The sequence below is a fragment of the Schistocerca americana genome, chromosome 9 (genome assembly GCF_021461395.2).
Source record: "Schistocerca americana isolate TAMUIC-IGC-003095 chromosome 9, iqSchAmer2.1, whole genome shotgun sequence".
NCBI lineage: Eukaryota > Metazoa > Arthropoda > Insecta > Orthoptera > Acrididae > Schistocerca > Schistocerca americana.
The window spans coordinates 109,270,668-109,293,654 of NC_060127.1; the positions used below are offsets into that span (position 1 = coordinate 109,270,668).

General features: G+C 44.3%; 1 protein-coding gene across 1 annotated transcript in view; it reads right to left on the reverse strand.

Moving 5' to 3' along the window:
• Positions 1-22,987, reverse strand: part of LOC124551145 (peroxidase-like) — a 200,029-nt gene that overhangs the window by 110,981 nt on the left and 66,061 nt on the right. Inside the window, exon 2 of the mRNA XM_047126109.1 lies at positions 1,592-1,723. Within this exon, the coding sequence (XP_046982065.1) occupies positions 1,592-1,723 (132 nt within the window). The remainder of the gene's footprint in view (positions 1-1,591; positions 1,724-22,987) is intronic.

The following is a 22,987-nucleotide window of genomic DNA, read 5'->3' on the forward strand; positions in this document are numbered from 1 at the left end:
TCCCCGAGGTCGGCTTCTACTAGTTTTTCCATTTGTCTGTAAAGAATTCGCGTTAGTGTTTTGCAGCCGTGACTTATTAAACTGATAGTTCGGTAATTTTCACATCTGTCAACAGCTGCTTTCTTTGGTATTGGAATTATTATATTGTTCTTGAAGTCTGAGGGTGTTTCGCCTGTCTCATATATCTTGCTCACCAGATGGTAGAGTTTTATCATGGCTGGCTCTCCCAAGGCTGTCAGTAGTTCTAATGGAATGTTGACTATTCCCGGGGCCTTGTTTCGCCTCAGTTCTTTCAGTGGTCTGTCGAACTCTTCACGCAGTATCATATCTCCTATTTCAGCTTCATCTACATCCTCTTCCATTTCCATAATATTGTCCTCCAGTACATCGCCCTTGTATAGACCTCTATATACTCCTTCCACCTTTCTGCTTTCCCTTCTTTGCTTAGAACTGAGTTTCCATCTGAGCTCTTGATATTCATACAAGTGGTTCTCTTTTCTCCAAAGGTCTCTCTAATTTTCCTGTAGGCAGTATCTATCTTACTCCTGGTGAGACAAGCCTCTCCATCCTTACATTTGTCCTCTAGCCATCCCTGCTTAGCTTTCTATGGATATGCGGATGATAATGCAATGTTTTCGATATGTGCCGGCCGGAGTGGCCGAGCGGTTCTAGGCGCTACAGTCTGGAACCGCGCGACCGCTACGGTCGCAGGTTCGAATCCTGCCTCGGGCATGGATGTGTGTTATGTCCTTTGGTTAGTTAGGTTTAAGTAGTTCTAAGCTCTAGGGGACTGACGACCACAGCAGTTAAGTCCCATAGTGCTCAGAGCCATTTGAACCTTTTTTTTTCGATATGTCACTCGTCTTGGCGAATTTTATTTCGTCATCACCCTTTTGGTAAAGCCGCTGCGCTACGGAAGATTTATCCGTATTTACCTCTGAAGATGTCTTCCACAGCCGGAGGGGAAACCTTAGGGGACACTTTTGTACATCGACCGTGGCCTAACAATCTTGTTTATTGATTCCGAGACGACTGGAACCTAAATTGAATGCCAACTGTCTTGCTACACCTTATTAGACATTGCACTGTGTTGTGTTCTTGTTTTTTTCCAAATTTCTGTTCACCACCCGTAGGCGCAGTGTTACCAGTAAGTAAATTTAGTTTATGTAAATGAATTTCTCAAAGTGATAGGTCCGCAGCTCGTGGTCTAGTAGCTGGCGTTGCCGCTCTGGATCGTGAGGTCCCAAGTTCGATTCCCAGCCGAGTCGGGGATTTTTCTCGGGGTTTGTGTTGTCCTCAACATTTCATCACCATTCGGGAAAGTGGCGAGACTGGGCAATGAAAAGATTGGGAGTTTGTACGGGCGCTGATAACCACGCAGTTGAACGCCCCACAAACCAATTATTATCATCATCATCAAAGTGATAGCGTAAAGAATCCAGCATCACAATATTTGGCTTGTCAAAGTGAGGTTAACAGCATCGCTACATAAAACACGTTCCCAGCTCGATGTGACAAAATTCGCTACGTCGTCGCTTATGGCGGACGCTGCGAGACAGATAGCTGCTAGCCGAGCGCGTGGCTGACTCACCCCTGGTGACGCGGAGTCTGCAGGGTTTCCCGGGAACCGTCGACAGCGGCACCACGTTGGGGCCGCATTCGTGCTGAGCCTGGCAGGTCAGCAGCATGGCGGCAGAGAGGCTCACCCACAGCGTCAGCATCGCTGCAGGCACACCGCGGCGTCAGGACGATGTCAGAACCAAACACGGCACAATTAAATAACATGAAAATAGGCAACAAACGATACACAGGGTGCATCAAAGAGAATCGTCCGATTAAAAAAATCATAACTATTATGTTATTTGAGATATGTGCGCGAACGACGTACTGTTGTAAAGAGCAAACCCTCGAGTTTCACACGGTTCCTGCTAGGTAGCGGCAGTGTGTGCTCACTTCAGTTCTGGTGTCGGGACAACAGAAAGCGTTTTGTGTTCTGGGTTTTGCGCAGTGCGGGTCAATAATAACTGTTCAGCATGACTTTCTACTAGGTATGGTGTGGATGTATTGATCAACATCCTTAAGGAAGTAGGAGTCAACTGGAGAGATCGGAGACTTACAAGGAACTTGTACCTGGGACAAACGGTAAAGGTACGCTTGAGCTATGCAGACACTGTGGAAATAGGAAGGGGAGTGAGACAAGGATGTTGTCTGTCGCCAAGTCTCTTTAACCTGTATGGAGAAATGCTGGCGAGAGAAGCGCTGAAAGGATGCGGAAACTTCAAAGTAGGAGGACGTCCCATCAACACCGTCAAGTATACAGACGACCTGGTAATGCTCGCCAAAAATCAGAGACAGCTGCAACACATGATGAACAATTTTTTGGAAACGGGAAGAAAATACGGCATGGAAATCGACATCGAAAAATCAATAGTGATGCACGTATCAAAATGTGAGAAGCGCTGAAAGGATGCGGAAACTTCAAAGTAGGAGGACGTCTCATCAACACCGTCAACTATACAGATGACCTTGTAATGCTCGCCAAAAATCAGAGACAGCTGCAACACATGATGAACAATTTTTTGGAAACGGGAAGAACATACGGCATGGAAATCGACATTGAAAAATCAAAAGTGATGCACATATCAAAATGTGAGAAATACTTGAAGATAACTGTTGACAATCGGGAACTGGAAAATGTGAATCAGTTAAAGTACCTGGGAAGTTTTATCACAATGGATGCCGATTGCACCAACGAAATCCGAGCAAGAATCGCCATGGCCAAAGCTGCTTTCAACAAGAAGAGGACTCTGCTGACCAACAAGTTGAGGTTGGCATTGTGGAAAAAACTGATAAAGTGCTACATTTGGAGCATTTCACTGTATGGAGCAGAGACATGGACCATGAGAAAGAAGAAGAAAAAATACTTAGAGAGCTTCGAAACGTGGTGCTGGAGGAGAATGGAAATGATCAAGTGGACAGATCGCATAAAAAATGACAATGCACTGCGAAGAGTAGGAGAGAAGAGAAGTATTGTGCGTAAAACTCTTCAGAGAAAGGCCAACTGGATTGGGCATGTACTTAGACACGAGGGACTCATACAAGATGTCATAGAAGAGAGACTCAGAGAAAACGCAGGACGAGGAAGAAGAAGAATTTAACATCTGGACGACATGAAATCTGGAAGGAGATACAACAGACTGAAGGAAGAAGGTGAAGACAGGGAACAGTGAAATCAGAAATTCTCTGTACGAAGACATGGACCTGCCACTAGGCAGAATACTACATAATAATCATAATGATGTGGATGCTCCTACAGCACAGAGCATTACACGATGGCATGAATAATTCCGAGAAACATATTGTTTGTGCAAAGGCAAATCGCCGGATCGTCCCCAAGAGTCTGACACAGACTTCGAACGCATCCGCCACAGTTTCACAAGGAGACAGCACAGATCCGTTCGCCGTGCAGTTCTACAGCTCAACATGTCCCCGTTATCCGTCTGGCGTGTGTTGCGTCGACGTTTACACATGAAACCGTACAAAATTCAGCTACTGCAAGCTCTTCGTAAAGGTGGAGTTCTGTAATTTCATTCTTGGCAAGATGGAGGATGACAGTTTTCTTCGACGCTTGCTGTTTAGTGAGGAGATAACATTCCATTTAAATGGAAAGGTAACCCGTCATAACGTGAGAATATATGGTACAGAACCACATGAGGTTGTACAATTTGAGAGGGACTCTCCAAATTTTACTGTGGTTTGTGCAAATTCACAGGAAATGGTGTACGATACATTTTTCTTTGCCGAGAACATTGTTACAGGAAGCACATATCTCGATATGGTTGAGAACTTTTTTTTTCCACAGTCGGAGACTGATTCGAACGACTTCATTTACCAACAGGATGGGGCACCGCCACACTGGCATCTGGAAGTGCAGGAATTTTTAAATCAAAGGATTAGCGAGCGGTGGACCGGTCGCAATGGACCAAATGATAAAATGGAAATGCCGTTTGGCTAGGGCCTCCAGTCGGGTTGACCGTTCGCCTGGTGCAAGTCTTTCGAGTTGACACCACTTCGGCGACTTGCTTGTCAATGGGGATGAAATGATGATTAAAAGGACAACACAACACCCAGTCCCTGAGCAGAGAAAATTTCCGACCCAGCCGAGAATCGAACACGGGCCGTTAGGTATGACATTCCGTCACGCTGACCACTTTTTTTTTTCTTAATTTTGTTCGTTCTTGATCGTTCTATTGGGTCGTTGCGGACATCACATGACATCTGTTGAAGTTCGTTTGTTGATCCTTCGGCTCAGTTTTTTATTACAGAGGCCACCCAGCTCTCTGACCGAACACGCTGAGCTACCGAGTCGGTATCACTCAGGGCGGACACCATGTGATTGAAAATGATTGAAACCTTACATTACTGTCCTCCGAGGTCACCGGACCTGACTGTATGTGATTATTTATTGTAGGGGTTTATAAAAGACTCTGGTTATGGGCTTCCGTTACCAACAACAATGAACTGAGACATCAAATAACAGCAGCTGTGGAAGCTGTAACACAATACAGGTCGTTGCAGTGTGGGAACAGTTTGAATACCGCATTGACATATGCCGTGCATCTCAAGGGGTGTCATACTGAACACCTATGAAAAGGTATGAAAAAAAAAAAATTTGAGCTTCCCATTTATCAAAAAACTAAACTCATTGTATATGTTTATTAGTTTCAGAAATACAGATTGCCAAATCGGATGATTCTTTGTGATACTCCCTGTATTTATCGTCGAAGCTTTATAAATTGTTTCGAAGTAAAATTTTATTGTATATGTTTATTTGTTTCAGAAATATAGACCAACCAAATAGGATGATTCTTTTTTATACACCCTGTATTTATTTTCGAAGCTTTTTAAATTGTTTCTAAGTACGAGTAGTAGACGCAATAGCTGCTAAAAGATGGTGATGTATGCTGTAAAGCCCATATCAGTATTCGTGAATGAAATCGTCCTTTGCAATCACCTCACAATCTCTTCAAAATGTTCACAGCTCACAGCGGAGGAAACGGATTTCGCTGCCACACAGATGGTCTGTGCATCAAGTTCGACCTGCGTGGCCGGCCTGTGTGGCCGTGCGGCTCTACGCGCTTCCGTCTGGAACCGTGTGACCGTTACGGTCTCAGGTTCGAATCCTGCCTCGGGCATGGATGTGTGTGATGTCCTTAGGTCAGTCAGGTTTAATTAGTTCTAAGTTCTAGGCGACTGATGACCTCAGCAGTTAAGTCCCATAGTGCTCAGAGCCATTTGAACCATTTTTTTCGACCTGCGTGGTAGAACGGTTCTGGTGGACAGAGTAATTCAATATCCACCACAAAAGTAGTCACAAGAAGTCGGATTTGGTGAATACAGAGGCCAATCCACGCCTGCGCCAGTAAACTTGTGGGAATTCAATGCAACGGCTCTTTTCCCAAAGTATTCATCGGAATATATATATATATATATATATATATATATATATATATATATATGTGTGTGTACACACTATGTGATCAAAAGTATCCGCACACGTCCAAAAACATACGTTTTTCATATTAGATGCATTGTGCTGCCACCTGCTCCCAGGTACTCCATATCAGCGACTTCAGTAGTCATAAGACATGGTGAGAGAGCAGAATGGGGCGCTCCGCGGAACTCACAGACTTCGAACGTGGTCAGGTGATAAAGTGTCACTTGTGTCATACGTCTGTACGCGATATTTCCACACTGCTAAACATCCATAGGTCCACTGTTTCCGATGTGATAGTGAAGTGGAAAGGTGAAGGGACACACACAGCACAAAAGCGTACAGGCCGACCTCGTCTCTTGACTGTCTGAGACCGCCGACAGTTGAACAGGATCGTAATGTGTAATAGGCAGACATCTATCCAGACCATCAGACAGGAATTCCAAATTGCATCAGGATCCACTGCAAATACTATGACAGTTAGGCGGGAGGTAAGAAAACTTGGATTTCATGATCGAGCGGCTGCTCATAAGCCACACATCACGCCGCTAAATGCCAAACGACGCCTCGTTTGGTGTAAGGAGCGCAAACATTCGACTATTAAACAGTGGAAAAACGTTGTGTGGAGTGACGAACCACGGTAAACAATGTGGCGATCCGATAGCAGGGTGTGGGTATGGCGAACGCCCGGTGAATGTCGTCTGTCAGCGCGTGTAGTGCCAACAGTAAAATTCGGAGGCGGTGGTGTTATGGTGTGGTAGTGTTTTTCATGGAGGGAATTTGAACCCCTTGTTGTCTTGCTTGGCACTATCTCAGCACAGGCCTACATTGATGTTTTCAGCACCTTCTTCCTTCCCACTGTTGAAGAGCAATTCGGGGATGGCGATTGCATCTTTCAACTCAATCGAGGACCTGTTCATAATGCATGGCCTGTGGCGGAGTGGTTACACGACAATAACATCCCAGTAATAAATGGACCGGCATAGAGTCCTGACCTGAATCCTATAGAACAGCTTTGCAATGTTTTGGAACGCCGACTTCGTGCCAGGCCTCACCCACCGACATCGATATGTCTCCTCAGTGCAGCACTCCGAGAAGAATGGGCTGCCATTCCCCAAGAAACCTTTCAGCACCTGATTGGACGTGTGCCTGCGAGAGTGGAAGCTGTAGTCAAGGGTGGGCCAACACCATTTTGGATTCCAGCATTACCGATGATGGAGGGCGCCACGAACTTGTAAGTCAATTTCAGCCAGGTGTCCGGATGTCTGGATACGTTTGGTCACGTGTATATATATATATATATATATATATATATATATATATATATATATATATATATATACGTACGACATCTTTGTACAGTAATATAATGTCGTGTACATATGGTCTATAGTAGACAATTTTTTCACAGACGTCAGGATTTTGTTCAAAAAACTTAGTTTCTAGCTCGTTTATGATCTCAGCTAAAGCACCCGACAAACTGTTGCCCACTGCGTGAGAAAGGAGATAACGCAAGGTAGCAGAAAGAATGGATGGGATACACGAAAAAATTAACTTCTCAACGGAACTGGTAAAAGAAGGAAGTATAAGTATTTTGGATGATAGGTAAACAAAAAGGGATGAAAGGCATAAGATAAGCATATTTAGAAAGACGACGGATACTGACACGATTATAAATGTGAAATGACGTCACACTACGAAGCATAAGTGGGCATACTTTAGAGCCATGAGCAACAGGATGCTAAGACTACGACTCACCCCTAACGACGAAGTAGAAGAATTAAATGTGGTTAGACAAGTAGGCAAGGCAAAGGGGTATAAGGGCCGCGATGCAATGAATCTTTGTAATAAACTTAAGTCAAAAATACGTGACAAGAAGGAGACGATAGAACCAGAGGACAAGAAGTCTGTTGCTATGTCATACAATGGTGCACTTTTCGACGGAATTGCACGGATTGCAGAAAAACGAAGGTGAAAATTGGATTTCAAACGGAAAGTACAATTGGTTGTAGGTTACGCCACAAAGCTGGCAACAACAGTAACAAATATTTAGAATCTAGTGTCTATAAGACAAACTACCAAGACTGTGACAAGTTTTATATCGGCCAGACAGGAAGAAGTTTCAACACACGTTTTAGAGAGCATACGTGTAACCAAAACAAGAGCGCTTTCGGTATACATTTGTGGTAGAGAAAACATTGGGCAAGAAAAATAGACAATAATACGAAAGTGTTTCGTAGGGCACCAAAGGGGCAATCACTGAAACTACTCGAGGAAATGGAGATTTATGTTCGCAGAAAACGGCAATCGGAATTACTGCTGAATGAACAGAATGAGTTTAACCAAAATACTTATTTTTTTTCAGAAACCTGCTGGTTTCAGCAGTTCGGCACGCGGTCGTGTGCGCCGGCCAGTAGCGGCGAGGAGGCGGGCCCTTCGTCGGCTAGTGCGGCCACCAGAAAACAAGAACCTCACACGAAGAAGCCACGAGCCACCGAGGTCCCACTCCGGATGTGTTATCGGTTATCGAGATTTTAATTAATAGTCAGTCACTGTCTTTACGCTCATGGTTATGGTTTAATTGTTTTTTTCGTGCTGGAAGGTCTCCATTTACGGATGTGATTTTATGTTTAAACATTTTATATTGGCTTTTACACAATTGTGTGTTTCACTTTGCCAGGCTAGGAACTTCCCATTATTACTATTTGCACCTTTTATGTGGATTTTTAAGTCGGACCTAATTCCACATGTTGTATATCGGTCCATGTTTTATTGTCAGATGCTGTATTTGCCATATGAAATAATTTTAATTAATGACGACGCATACTGCATTTTAACTATTAAATTTGAGATACTTCTTACTCATGTGCCCTAGCCAGAGTACTCTCTGCTGGCCTCGGTTATTGTATAAATACCAGACGAATCCAGATCATCACCAGCACTTGCTATGTACGTACATGTATAATTTGACGTTGATACCTGTGTCAGCATAATTTTATGATATGCATGGCTGGTATGCACCGTTGTAAAGACTATTTTATTTTCTTCTGTAGCACCAGGTCTTTTATAGATTTTAGCTCCAGCAAACTGACCTTAGGTGGTTACACCCCGTTTTTGTTTTGTAACAGGTCTGGAGATGGCACTAGCCGGTAATAGTGAAGTGTAAAAGTTTGCTTGATCATGACGGATCTGTAAAATAAAATGCCACAATATGATCACGACTCGTTTCGCACTTTATGTCTAATTCACAGTATCGATTGTTTTTATGTCTCCTTTCCTCTGTTTGCCCTGCACCCTTCTAGACTGACGCCCTTCCTGTAGTTTTCCGAGACCCTCTAACCTAAAAAACCGCCCAGTACTCTCCATATAGCCCTCGCTACTCGAGTGGCTGTCTCCTGCTATCAAGCGGAACCCAAGATACCATCGCCAGCCGGCGTGGCCGAGCGGTTCTAGGCTCTTCAGTCTGGAATCGCGGGACAGCTACGGCCGCAGGTTCGAATCCTGCCTCAGGCATGGATGTGTGTGGTGTCCTTAGGTTAGTTAGGTTTAAGTAGTTCTATGTTCTACAGGACTGATGACCTCAGATGTTGAGTCCCATAGTACTCAGAGCCATTTGAACCATTTTGAACCAAAACACCACCGCCCTACGGCGCAGATGAGGAGTCAGCAGCCTTCGCGGTCACTGAACCGACTGAGCCTCTCCAGAGCCTCCACTTGGCTGTGTGCCAGAGGTCCGCAGTCAGTCGTGTTGACGACGCTACAGATGGTGAGCTCTGCTTCGTCTCTCAGCCAAGACCGGCACTCTTCAGCTAGCCGGCCGAAATCAGAAGGGGAATCTGTTATGATCCAAAGCGACACACATCGTTAGTACCGACATGAGCAACCACCTGCAGCTGGCCGCTCCCTGTGCTCTTCGTGGCATCCCAAAGCACTCGTTCTGACTCATCCCAGTATGCACAAACAGAGTGCATGCCGGATTCCTTCGACTCCTCAGCAGCCATATACCTGAGAGCCCTATTATGCACTTGACACTAGAAACACCAGTAAAGCTGCCCTCAGTGAATGCTGGTATCCTGTAGGCTGAGACGCTTTCTCTGGAACAGGTCGAGTGACTGCAGCTGGCCCAGGATCTTTGTCAGCCAAAGGCAGCCCCAGAAACCTGTTTTTCAAACGAACTGAAGAAGTCCTTCAGTTCGATCCCCAAAAAGTCATTCACTGCCTGCCTCATCTTGAAATATCACCCCCCCCCCCCCCCACCCACTCAACCAAGGGTGAGTGGTCATCATTAATGCGTGCAGTATTCGGCGGTGGTCACAATAGAACTGAGCGACATGAGGGTCGTGCTGGACGTAGCCTGCATTTCCACGTCCAGCCACCCACAGTGATGCCTGTTGGGAACGGTGTCAAACTGGGCGACCGAAGCCAGCACCAACTGGAGCTGTGAGTCAAGGGTCCTCAACTCTGCTCGCATCTGAACACAGAAATCACAGTCCCTATCTATACTCAGGTCAGAGGACCACTGAATGAACTTTTAATTTAAAACACAAGACTTACAAAGGAAATGCTGCTGCCTAGATGGGAGCTACTGTCCAACTCACGAGTTCTGCACCTGAAACTAACTGCTGACACGAAAACAGACGCCAATCGTAAAACAAACAGCGGAAATATACGCTACACAGTTCATAAAACGTGAAACTGTGGCTACTACAAACACAGTTGTACAAGAAATTTAAGATTTTAGACTGAAATGTATACAGTAAATAAATCATAAGTCGCTTCTTGTTATTGGCAACTGGCTGCAACTCACAAGCGAAACTATGTGCTGTGAACATTCTGCTGCATAGCCTAAAAACCTTCCATGTACTCCGCTACCGAAGTAGTTGCTTCATTTTTGTGGTCTACCCCTGGCCAAGTAAAGCCTTTTGTAATCTCAAGAGGACCGTCTTTAGCTGTGGTGACTTCGGTGCAGTTATTATCTTTGAATAAAAATGTCGTTTCTGTTCGTCCCACTGTGTATTTCCTTCAGTTACAAATGGCTCTGAGCACTATGGGACTTAACATCTTAGGTCATCAGTCCCCTAGAACTTAGAACTACTTAAACCTAACTAACCTAAGGACATCACACACATCCATGCCCGAGGCAGGATTCGAACCTGCGACCGTAGCTGTCCCGCGGTTGCGGACTGCAGCGCCTAGAACCGCAAGATTTCCTTCAGTTACCTTCTATACTATACTGAAGCACTTCTTCACATGTATGGTCCAGGTTTGATCGAGCTATGCTACTTGACAGTGACGCATCATGCGAAGGTTAATTTCGCCCTTAAGTCTCGCACACCAGCGCAGTACGGTAGCCAAAATAGAGAGCACATAAAATCAACAGTGCGAACAGCAAGAGAAAGTTACTGAATAAGTGAAGTATTTAGACAGTGAATATGAATTTGTGTGTAGGAATTTTATTCTGAAAGTATTTGTCTGAAGTGTAGCATTAGATAGAACTGAAATATGAACAATCTATATATATAAAAGAAAGTTGTTTTAGTTACACTATTTATAACTCAAGAACGGCTGGACCGATTTGGCTGAAAATTGGTGGAGAGGTAGCATAGAACCAGGAGACGGACATAGGGTACTTTTTATCCCGTCCGTCGCTATAAAACGTGGTATAACAAAAACGCATCTGGCATGGAATAACAAAATGCAAATGTCAGCTAAACGTCACTATAAAACGTGGTATAACAAAAACGCATCTAATATGGAATAACAAAACGCAAATGACAGCTAAACGTCTATGGTTAAGTATCAGTATACATAATTAATTAAAAATTTAAAGAAATTATTTGTATTTTCTTTGAATCATCATTAGCAATGCTGCGACCAAGACGATCGAATATTTCTCGACAAAGCCGTAATGCAAGAAGGATACAAAACATTGCGAATGAAACGACTGAAGAAGAACAACAAATTGCACGTGAAGAACGCCGCGTTAGTATGGCTCGGCTTCGTGGTTCTCAATCATAAGAGCAAAGCGAGGCAGCCCGTGAAGCGGCTCGGTTGTCAATGCGAAATCGCCGAGCGAACAACGGAGATCAACATGTAGATAATTTTCGACGCACAAGAAGAGATTTATAAAAATGGTTCAAAATGGCTCTGAGCACTATGGGACTCAACTGCTGAGGTCATTAGTCCCCTAGAACTTAGAACTAGTTAAACCTAACTAACCTAAGGACATCACAAACATCCATGCCCGAGGCAGGATTCGAACCTGCGACCGTAGCGGTCTTGCGGTTCCTGACTGCAGCGCCTTTAACCGCACGGCCACTTCGGCCGGCAAGAGATTTATCACGTGATGATTTGAATCGAGCAGCGTTTAGATACGACTGCAGCACTGATTACTGCTTACATTCTTGCGTTTGCATTGGGCCGATGGACGTTGTTTGCGAGTATTGTGGCGCATTGAAGTTTTCCGGAGAAACGCGCGGATTGTGCTGCCTCAGTGGGAAAGTGAAGCTGCCATTACTGACTGCGCCACCTGAGCCACTGCTTTCATTGCTTTGTGGCGGAACACCCGAATCACGTCATTTTCTTGCAAACACCAAAAAATACAATAGTTGTTTCCAAATGACCACATTTGGGGCAGACAGTATCGAAGAACGAGGATTTAATCCGACATCATTAAAATACTTAATTTTTTATTTGTATTTCCTAATAAAAAATTGAAGTTAACATCCAAAATCTGATTGTTTATTGGCTTTAAGGCGGAACAGAGTTCGCCAGGTCAGCTAGTAAACAATAAACATAAGGGGGAATAGAAGCTTGTAAAATGTAATATAACAGAAGAATGCTGACGAGTAGGTGGATAGATCTGAAAATCGACGAGGAGGTACTGAATCGAATTAGGGAGAACAGATGCTTAGTGTACAACTTGCCTAAACCGAAAGATAGGTTGAAGGACACATCTCGAGGTTACGAGTTTTGTGTCCTCAGCTGAGGACCTCCCATCTGTCTGTCAGGATTACATAGGCGGTGGGTCTTTGAGGTACAGAAATATACGAATAGCGACTAGTTAACCCTCACCACTTTATTCCTTAAAAACACATTATAACACATTCCACCGGCCGGTGTGACCGAGCGGTTCTAGGCGCTTCGGTCTGGAACCGCGCGACCGCTACGGTCGCAGGATCGAATCCTGCCTCGGGGATGGATGTGTGTGATGTCCTTAGGTTAGTTAGGTTTAAGTAGTTTTAAGTTCTTGGGGACTGATGACCTCAGATGTTAAGTACCATAGTGCTCAGAGCCATTTGAGCAATTTTTAACACATTCCAAAACAAAACGAAAACGACGCACCATGAAATAGTTATCCGAATGGGCCGGAAATCAGCAGATGTGATGTACATGTTCAGGCAAACAAGTGATCACAGTTTCTAAAAAAATCGACAATTCATTCAAGAAAAAGAGCTTCACAAAGTGAGCAAACCAATATCGCTTTAGTACACATATGGTAATTGAAAAGAGATCCAGAGGCATTCCTGGCGGAGGTAGGGTTTGGCAAGCACGACCACAAGCTTTTAAAATGCAATCTTTTTAAAATGTTGTCATCTGCTGGGGGCATATCTTGCTGATATGTAAGCCCGGGATGGCTCGCCATGAAGGACAACAAAATGGGGTATAGAATATCGTCGGCGTACCGCTGTGGTGTAACGGTGCCGCAGATGACGACCGAAGGGTTCCTGCCGTGAGAAGAAGTGCCACCCCGGGCCATCGCTCTGATCACCTGGCCATATGGCGGGCGACACTCAGGCTGGTGACCAGACGCCACCTGGGGTGTCTGCAGATACGTCTTTGCTGGTCATTGGGGCTCAGTTCGAGGCGAGGCTCATCACTGAAGACACATGTAGTCCAGCCAGTGAGGTTCCAGACCGAAGACGTTTGTGGAGAAGACCCGGAAAGCGGTTGGATACCAACATGACTGTCGCCCGCTGTATGGCTTGACGACCAGGAATGATTGTCTGGGGGGTGCACACTTCTTTTCACAGCAGGACCTCTTTGGGTTTCGTCCTCAGCGCCCTTACGGCGGTACGTCGACGATTATCTATGCCCAGTTGGTTGCCCTTCATGCAAGCCATCTTGGACTTAGATTTCAGCAAGGTAATGCCGCCCGCATATGGCGAGAGTTTCCAATGCTTGTCTTCCTGCTTGCGAAACCTTACATTGGCCAGCAAGGTAGCTGATTCTCTCCTCATTTGAGAACATTTGGAGCGTTATGGGCGGGGTCCCCCCAACCAGCTCTGGATTTTGATGATCTAGCGCTCCAATTGGACCGAATTTGGCACAGGAATCCCTCACTAGGATGTCCAACATATCAACCATTGCCAACTGCGGGCCGAAAATACGTATGTTCCTCGTCGTAACGACGCGAACTGAAAAACAGCGCTGTTCTGCGCGGCTGGCCAGCGACACGATTACTGCTAGTGTGGTGTCACCGCCAGACACCACACTTGCTAGGTGGTAGCCTTTAAATCGGCCGCGGTCCAGTAGTATACGTCGGACCCGCGTGTCGCCACTATCAGTGATTGCAGACCGAGCGCCGCCACACGGCAGGTCTAGAGACACTTCCTAGCACTCGCCCCAGTTGTACAGCCGACTTTGCTAGCGATGGTTCACTGACAAAATACGCTCTCATTTGCCGAGACGATAGTTAGCATAGCCTTCAGCTACGTCATTTGCTACGACCTAGCAAGGCGCCATTGCCAGTTACTTTTGAGATTATGAATAATGTACCATCAAGAGCGATGTTCACCATTTATGGATTAAAGTTAAGTATTCCAGCAGCAACGCACGTGTTTTGCTAAAGTCTAATTTCCTTGACCTGTTCCAGACCTCACGCGAGCCTGCGTGACCTAAAACGCGTGCCTTTCGGCTTCCTCTAGTATACCGGGTTGGCTCTCTTGCCAACCCACAACAGCTAGTATGTGTGTGTGTGTGTGTGTGTGTGTGAAGGCGCCTCTGCGGCGGGCGTTTAGTGGCACCGTAGTCTTCAGTATTCCAAAACAGCGCCAGCTCGAGTTCGTGTACCCACGAGAGAGTGCTGCGTCCAAATGGTTTATTTGGTAATGGAGAGAAGTTTGGGAGGTAGAGGGGGGGATCGATACTCGATAGTGTAAGCAGGTTAAAATGAATTGAGGTTGAAACAGGTATGCAGAGGTGGAGGATTTGCACAGGACAACGTATCGTGGAGAGCTGCCGCTAATCAGTCTTCAGACTGCACAACATCAACATAGTATAATCTTGATGCGGACGGTAGTAACAAATACGAGTGGCGTTTGATAAGTACTGCAACACATCTTTTTCCTCGGCCAGTTTCAGTTGAAAAAAATGCGGAATTTGTTGTGGGACTCCATCGAATACGCCCACTTCAACCCCTATCGTTTCATGAAATTGCGGTAGGAGGCGCCGCTATACCTAAATGGTGTCTGTAACACAGGTTCGTTCCAAGTAGGGAGCTGTCGTTGAGTTTCTTTTGGCGGAAAATAAGAGCATCGCAGATGTTGATATGCGCTACGGTCACGAGGCAGTTAACGAAAGCACGGTGAGTCGTTGGGCGGGGTGCCTGTCGTCATCACGACAAGGGTGCGGAAACCTGTCCGATCTCCCGCGTCCCGGCCGGCCGCTCGCAGCTGTGACTCCTGCGGTGTTGGGGCGTGCGGACACTCTCACTCGAGATGATCGACGGATCAGAATCAAACACTTGGCTGCTCAACTGGACGCCGCCGTTGGTAGTGCTCGTCCACCGGTTGCGGTACTCAAAGGTGTGGACCCGCTGAGTTCCTCGCCTTTTAACAGAGAGGTCACAGTTCGTAGTAATTGACGGAAAGTCATCGAGCAAAACAGAAGTGATTTCTGGCGTTCCCCATAGTAGTGTTATAAGCCCTTTGCTATTCCTTATCTATATCAACGATTTGGGAGACAATTTGAGCAGCCGTCTTCGGTTGTTTGCAGATGACGCTGTCGTTTATTGATTAATAAAGTCATCAGAAGATCAAAACAAACTGCAAAACGATTTAGAAGAAATATCGGAATGATGCGAAAAGTGGCAGTTGACCTTAAATAACGAAAAGTGTGAGGTCATCCACACGAGTGCTAAAAGGAACGCGTTAAACTTCGGTTACAGGATAAATCAGTCTAATCTAAAAGCCGTAAATTTAACTAAATACCTAGGTATTACAATTACGAACAATTTAAATTGGAAGGAATACACAGAAAATGTTGTGGGGAAGGCTAACCAAAGAATGCGTTTTATTGGCAGGGCACTTAGAAAATGTAACAGACCTAACAAGGAGACTGCCTACACTTCGCTTGTCCGTCCACTTTTAGAATACTGCTGCACGGTGTGTCATCCTTACCAGATAGGACTGACGGAGTACATCTAAAAAGTTCAAAGAAAGGCAGCGCGTTTTGTATTATCGCGAAATATGGGAGAGAGTGTCACTGAAATGATACAGGATTTTGGATGCACATCACTAAAAAAAAGGCGTTTCTCGTTGCAACGGAATCTTCTCGAGAAATTCCAATCAACAACTTTCTCCTCCGAATGCGAAAATATTTTGTTGACACCGACTTACGTAGGGAGGAACGATCACCAAGATAAAATAAGGGAAATCAGAGCTCGTACGGAAAGATAAAGGTGTACATTCTTACCGCGCGCTATACTAGATTGGAATAAGAGAGGATTGTGAAGGTGGTTCGATGAACCCTCTGCCAGGCGCTTTAGGGGGTGTAGGACGTCAAACGGGCCGACTTCGAGAAGGAGAGTCACTACAGGACATTTTGATTTGCACTGTCTATACTTTTACAAATAAATTCATAAAACTCTGTCAGCATGACCAGGAAGGATTCAGGATTCACACTCATAGCAGTGGCAGTTCAGAAACGCAAAAAATAATATTTTTTAAAGGTGAAATTTCATGATTTTTTTCACTTACTGTTGGCTGCATTTGTCGCTATAGGTACACTTTTCTTCATAAGTAAGAGAGATTCCTCGATGAATTTTGTACAGCTTACAAACCATACTTACAGGTGTATGAAACACTAGAATTTATTTAATCTACCGAAAAATGAATGGGCTGTTACGTTTTGAACTTCGTGTTTACAGAAAACTCGAATTTTATAGTTAATTATGTCAATTTTTACCACAGTTTTTGACATATTTGGGAAATTCTAGAGTTTCATACGCCTGTAAGTATGGTTTGTATGCTGTGCAAAATTCATCGAAGAATCTCTCTTACTCATGAAGAAAAGTGTACCTACAGCAACAAATGCAGCCAATACCAAGTGAAAAAAATGATGAAATTTCACATGTATAAAAAGTTTGTTTTGTTATTTTTTTTGAACTTCCTCTGCTATGAGTATGAATCCCGAAACGCCGGCCTGAGTGGCCGTGCGGTTCTAGGGGCTACAGCCTGGAGCCGCGAGACCGCTACGGTCGCAGGTTCGAATCCTGCCTCGGGCATGGATGTGTGTGATGTCCTTAGGTTAGTTAGGTTTAAGTAGTTCTAAGTTCTAGGGGACTGATGACCACAGCAGTTAAGTCCCATAGTGCTCAGAGCCATTTGAACCATTTGAATCCCGAATCCTTTCTGGTAATGCTGACAAAGTTTTACGAATTTATTTGTAAAAGTACAGACAGAAGAAATTAAAATGTCCTGTGGTGCCTCTCCTGCTCCAAGTCGTCTCGTTTCACGTCCTACCCCCCTTTAATGTGATTTGCAGAGTATCCATGTAGATATAGATGTAGAAGACCGTAAAGAGCAACGAAGGACCATTTGTACGGAATTGCTTGCGCGTTACCAAGCTGACTGTGACAATTTTTTGTCCAACATCGACACAGGCACTGAAAAAGGGTTCATCACTTCGAACTGGAAACAAAACGGCAATCTCTGGACTGGTGCCACACCGTCCCTTCTCTGATGAAAAAGTTCAAAGCACACCCTCAGCTGGTAAAGTGATGGTGACAGTTATGTGGGACTCTGAAGGGTTATTCTGTTTGGTGTTTTCCCTCATGGTGCAACGACCAACTAGGAGGTGTATTGCGCTACCCTCAGGATATTGAAGAAACGACTTCAGCGCTTTCTTCGCCACAAACATGGAAACCTCCTCTCCCATGACAACGCGAGTCCTCGCCCGGGTCTGCGCACTTCATTGGACTGTTCCTCCTCGTCGCACCTTCCGACTCCCACCTGCTGGGCCCAATGAAGGATACACGCCGCGGGATGCAGTACGCGGATGACGAGGAGGTTTCTGATGCAGCGAGGCGTTTGCTCCGACGTCGGCCAGTACAGTGGTGCTACGAGGGCGTACGGGCCTTGACAGTAAGATGGCGTGAGGCCGTCGCACTGAACGGAGATAGCGTTGAAAAGTAGAGTTTTACAGCCAAAAGGGTGGGGAATAATATGCTGCATTGGAATCGCGAAGAAAACCAACCTGCTTTCAGGAAAAAATGTGTTGCACTACTTTTTGAACGCCGCTCTTACCATGGTAACAAACGCAGAACGAGTGCTTTAATTTACCTGCAACGTTCCGCTGACGATGTCTGGTGCGGGATAACATTGGCAAGCGAGGCTTCACCCCTTTTAAGTAGCTGCGATATCTGGAGTTTCAACTGCAGATAAGTTTTTTGACGTCAACGTAAGACTATCGTATTTCGTAAAATGTCCAAGCATAGGTTGTGCGGTTACAACTAATTGGTTGACACACCGTGTGTCTACCTCCAACACTATTAGTTTGGATGATTTACTGTCTAACATATTACCGTTTATCAGCCAGAAAAAAAACAGTCGGGCAGGCACCAAAGCTAGCTACCACGGTGGAAATAATTAGTGTTGGTAGCAGTGGTGGATTCAAGAGACGGCGAAGGAGGGCGACCTATCCAGGCACGTAGAACTTCGCCAAGCTTCAGTACTTCTTTCAGAGACACTCCTCTTTCGCACAAATTTTCTTCCCTGCGTTTCATTCCGTACAGTTCGTTACGCGTATCCACCTACTAAACTGGTGATTAAATTTCAGTCTATACGAGTTCATTCGTTAAGCTCTAGATACGACAGCAGTGAGACCACTATAAAGAATATGCTTTTCTGCAGCTGCATTTAATCTCCACAAGCCGACTCGGGCTGGCGGAGGGTAAACTAGTACTACCATCATATGAAGGGCTTATTTCAATAGTGGTGCAAGTCCATTTTTGTTCATATTGAAATACAGAGTCCTCAAGTTAAATGAGCGCTGAAAAATTTGCAGTTGAGATACCAGAAGTATTCAAGCATATGGCTTCTTACTAGAGGTGAACCTTTCTTTCTGTTTGTTTGGCTCATTAATTGCAGAAGCATTATAGACAGAAAAGTGGAGGTGATGGACTTGTACCACTATTAAAATAAGCCCTTCATATGCACTCCTTCAATGTTCCACTCGCGAAGTACTGTTGTCGCTAAAACTCCGTTGTTGTTGTTGTGGTCTTCAGTCCTGAGACTGGTTTGATGCAGCTCTCCATGCAACTCTATCCTGTGCAAGCTTCTTCATCTCCCAGTACCTACTGCAACCTACATCCTTCTGAATCTGCTTAGTGTATTGATCTCTTGGTCTCCCTCTACGATTTTTACCCTCCACGCTGCCCTCCAATGCTAAATTTGTGATCCCTTGATGCCTCAAAACATGTCCTACCAACCGATCCCTTCTTCTAATCAAGTTGTGCCACAAACTTCTCTTCTCCCCAATCCTATTCAATACCTCCTCATTAGTTACGTGATCTACCCACCTTATCTTCAGCATTCTTCTGTAGCACCACATTTCGAAAGCTTCTATTCTCTTCCTGTCCAAACTGGTTATCGTCCATGTTTCACTTCCATACATGGCTACACTCCATATAAATACTTTCAGAAACGACTTCCTGACACTTAAATCAATACTCGATGCTAACAAATTTCTCTTCTTCAAAAACGATTTCCTTGCCATTGCCAGTCTACATTTTATATCCTCTCTACCTCGACCATCATCAGTATTTTACTCCCTAAATAGCAAAACTCCTTTACTACTTTAAGTGTCTCATTTCCTAATCTAATCCCCTCAGCATCACCCGATTTTAATTTGACTACATTCCATTATCCTCGTTTTGCTTTTGGTGATGTTCATCTTATATCCCCCTTTCAAGACACTGTCCATTCCGTTCAACTGCTCTTCCAAGTCCTTTGCTGTCTCTGACAGAATTACAATGTCATCGGCAAACCTCAAAGTTTTTATTTCTTCTCCATGGATTTTAATACCTACTCCGAATTTTTCTTTTGTTTCCTTTACTGCTTGCTCAATATACAGATTGAATAACATCGGGGAGAGGCTACAACCCTGTCTCACTCCTTTCCCAACCACTGCCTCCATTTCATGCCCCTCGACTCTTATAATTGCCATCTGGTTTCTGTACAAATTGTAAATAGCCTTCCGCTCCCTGTATTTTACCCCTGCCACCTTCAGAATTTGAAAGAGAGTATTCCAGTTAACGTTGTCAAAAGTTTTCTCTAAGTCTACAAATGCTAGAAACGTAGGTTTGCCTTTCCTTAATCTTTCTTCTAAGATAAGTCGTAAGGTTAGTATTGCCTCACGTGTTCCAACATTTCTACGGAATCCAAACTGATCTTCCCCGAGGTCCGCTTCTACCAGTTTTTCCATTCGTCTGTAAAGAATTCGCGTTAGTATTTTGCAGCTGTGACTTATTAAACTGATAGTTCGGTAATTTTCACATCTGTCAACACCTGCTTTCTTTGGGATTGGAATTATTATATTCTTCTTGAAGTCTGAGGGTATTTCGCCTGTCTCATACATCTTGCTCACCAAATGGTAGAGTTTTGTCATGACTGGCTCTCCCAAGGCCATCAGTAGTTCTAATGGAATGTTGTCTACTCCCGGGGCCTTGTTTCGACTCAGGTGTTTCAGTGCTCTGTCAAACTCTTCACGCAGTATCTTATCTCCCATTTCATCTTCATCTACATCCTCTTCCATTTCCATAATATTGTCCTCAAGTACATCGCCCTTGTATAAACCCTCTATATACTCCTTCCACCTTTCTGCCTTCCCTTCTTTGCTTAGAACTGGGTTGCCATCTGAGCTCTTGATATTCATACAAGTGGTTCTCTTCTCTCCAAAGGTCTCTTTAATTTTCCTGTAGGCAGTATCTATCTTACCCCTAGTGAGACAAGCCTCTACATCCTTACATTTGTCCTCTAGCCATCCCTGCTTATACATTTTGCACTTCCTGTCGATCTCATTTTTGAGACGTTTGTATTCCTTTTTGCCTGCTTCATTAACTGCATTTTTATATTTTCTCCTTTCATCAATTAAGTTCAATATTTCTTCTGTTACCCAAGGATTTCTATTAGCCCTCGTCTTTTTACCTACTTGATCGTCTGCTGCCTTCACTACTTCATCCCTTTGAGCTACCCATTCTTCTTCTACTGTACTTCTTTCCCCCATTCCTGTCAATTGTTCCCTTATGCTTTCCCTGAAACTCTGTACAACCTCTGGTTCTTTCAGTTTATGCAGGTCCCATCTCCTTAAATTCCCGCCTTTTTGCGGTTTCTTCAGTTTCAATCTGCAGTTCATAACCAATAGATTGTGCCCCAGGAAATGTCTTACAATTTAAAACCTGGTTCCTAAATCTCTGTCTTACCATTATGTAATCTATCTGATACCTTTTAGTATCTCCAGGATTCTTCCAGGTATACAACCTTCTTTCATGATTCTTGAACCAAGTGGTAGCTATGATTAAGTTATGCTCTGTGCAAAATTCTACAAGGCGGCTTCCTCTTTCATTTCTTCCCCCCAACTCCGTATGAGACCTAATTTCTCTGATTGTCTCCACGTGATCGCTTCTCCAGAGATATGTGGGAGAGAGCAATATATTACCCGACTCTTAATCAGAATTTCAATAGCAGAACTCTTCGTCATGCACACCGCGTCTAATACAGTGTCTGCCGCTGGAATTTGTTATGCGTCCCTATAACACTCTCTCGCCAGCTAAGCGATCCCGTGGTTGGACGCGTTGCTCTTCGTCGCATCTTACCCATGTCTATTAATCCTGGTACGTGTCTCGGATGGATGAGTAATAATCAAGTATCCTATATGCAGTGTACTGAAGTGATGGTCCACCAGAGCTGCTATTTTTTAAACATTTGTATATACTGCTACCGGCTTCGACCATGACCAAAACCACGTAGATGGAAAGGGCCAACAGCTGCGAGACTTCGAAGTTGTGATGTCAGCTGGAAGCGGAGTATGTCAACAGATGTCTTGTGTTGTACAAGGTGACAATTATTGAACTACACAAAAAAAGACGTAAATTAGTTAGAAACTACGGCTTGCATATACATGGTTCAACATGCAAAGGTCACAACATACATACGGATTTACGTTATGATATGTTCGACATGCCTGCCTTCATAACGAAACTGTGTATGACCCGCTGAAGTGTCGGAACATCGTACTGTGTCCTTTATGACACAAATCACGAATCCGGTAGCACACCTGAGACGAGAGTCCGTAGGCACGTAATTTCATTAGAACTGTTGTGAGGAACTGTGTCAAAAGTCTTTTGGAAAGCTGGAATTAATTTGAGATACCCTGTCGGTAGCGCTCACTACATCACTTAATTAAAGAGCTAGTTGTATTTCACAAGAACGATATATTCTGAATCCTTACTGTTTGTCAATGCGCAATTATCTCCAAGGTAATTCATAATGTTCCAACACAGTGTATGCTCCAAAATCCTACTCCAAAACGACGTTAGTGATATAGGTCCGTAATTCTTCTTCCTTGAGTATTAGTGTGACCTGTGCAACTTTCCAGTGGTTTGGAAGGGATATATGGTTGTTACGTGAGGAGCTATTGCACCAGTGACAGAAACCTTATCGGCGCGCTATCTGGACCGGAAGACTTCCCTTTATTAAGCTCTGTAGCTGCTTCGCTACAATGAGGATATCTACTGCAAAGTTATTGATGTTGGCACTTGTTCTCGGTTCGAATTCTGAAATATTTACTTCGACTTTTCTCATGAAGTAGTTTTGGAAAACTGTGTTTAATGACTCCGCTTTAGTGGTGTTGTCAATTCTAATATTACCGTCGGTACTGTTCAGTGAAGGTATTGATTGCATCTTGCCGCCGGTGTACTTTACATACGACCCGAATATCTGTGGATTATCTATCCGATTTCGAGACAGAGCTTTGTTGTGGAAGCCATTACAAACATTTCACATTGAACTTCACACTAAGTTTCGAGCTTCAGTAAATCACCGCAAATCTTGGAGATTTTGTGTTCTTTTAAATTTGACATGCTTTTTTCCTTTGCTTCTGCAACAGTGTTTTGACATGTATTGTGTACCACTGCCATCTTTTATTAATTGATTCGGTATGAATGTCTCAGTTGCCTCAGATATTACTTCTTTGAATGTATGCCACATCTTC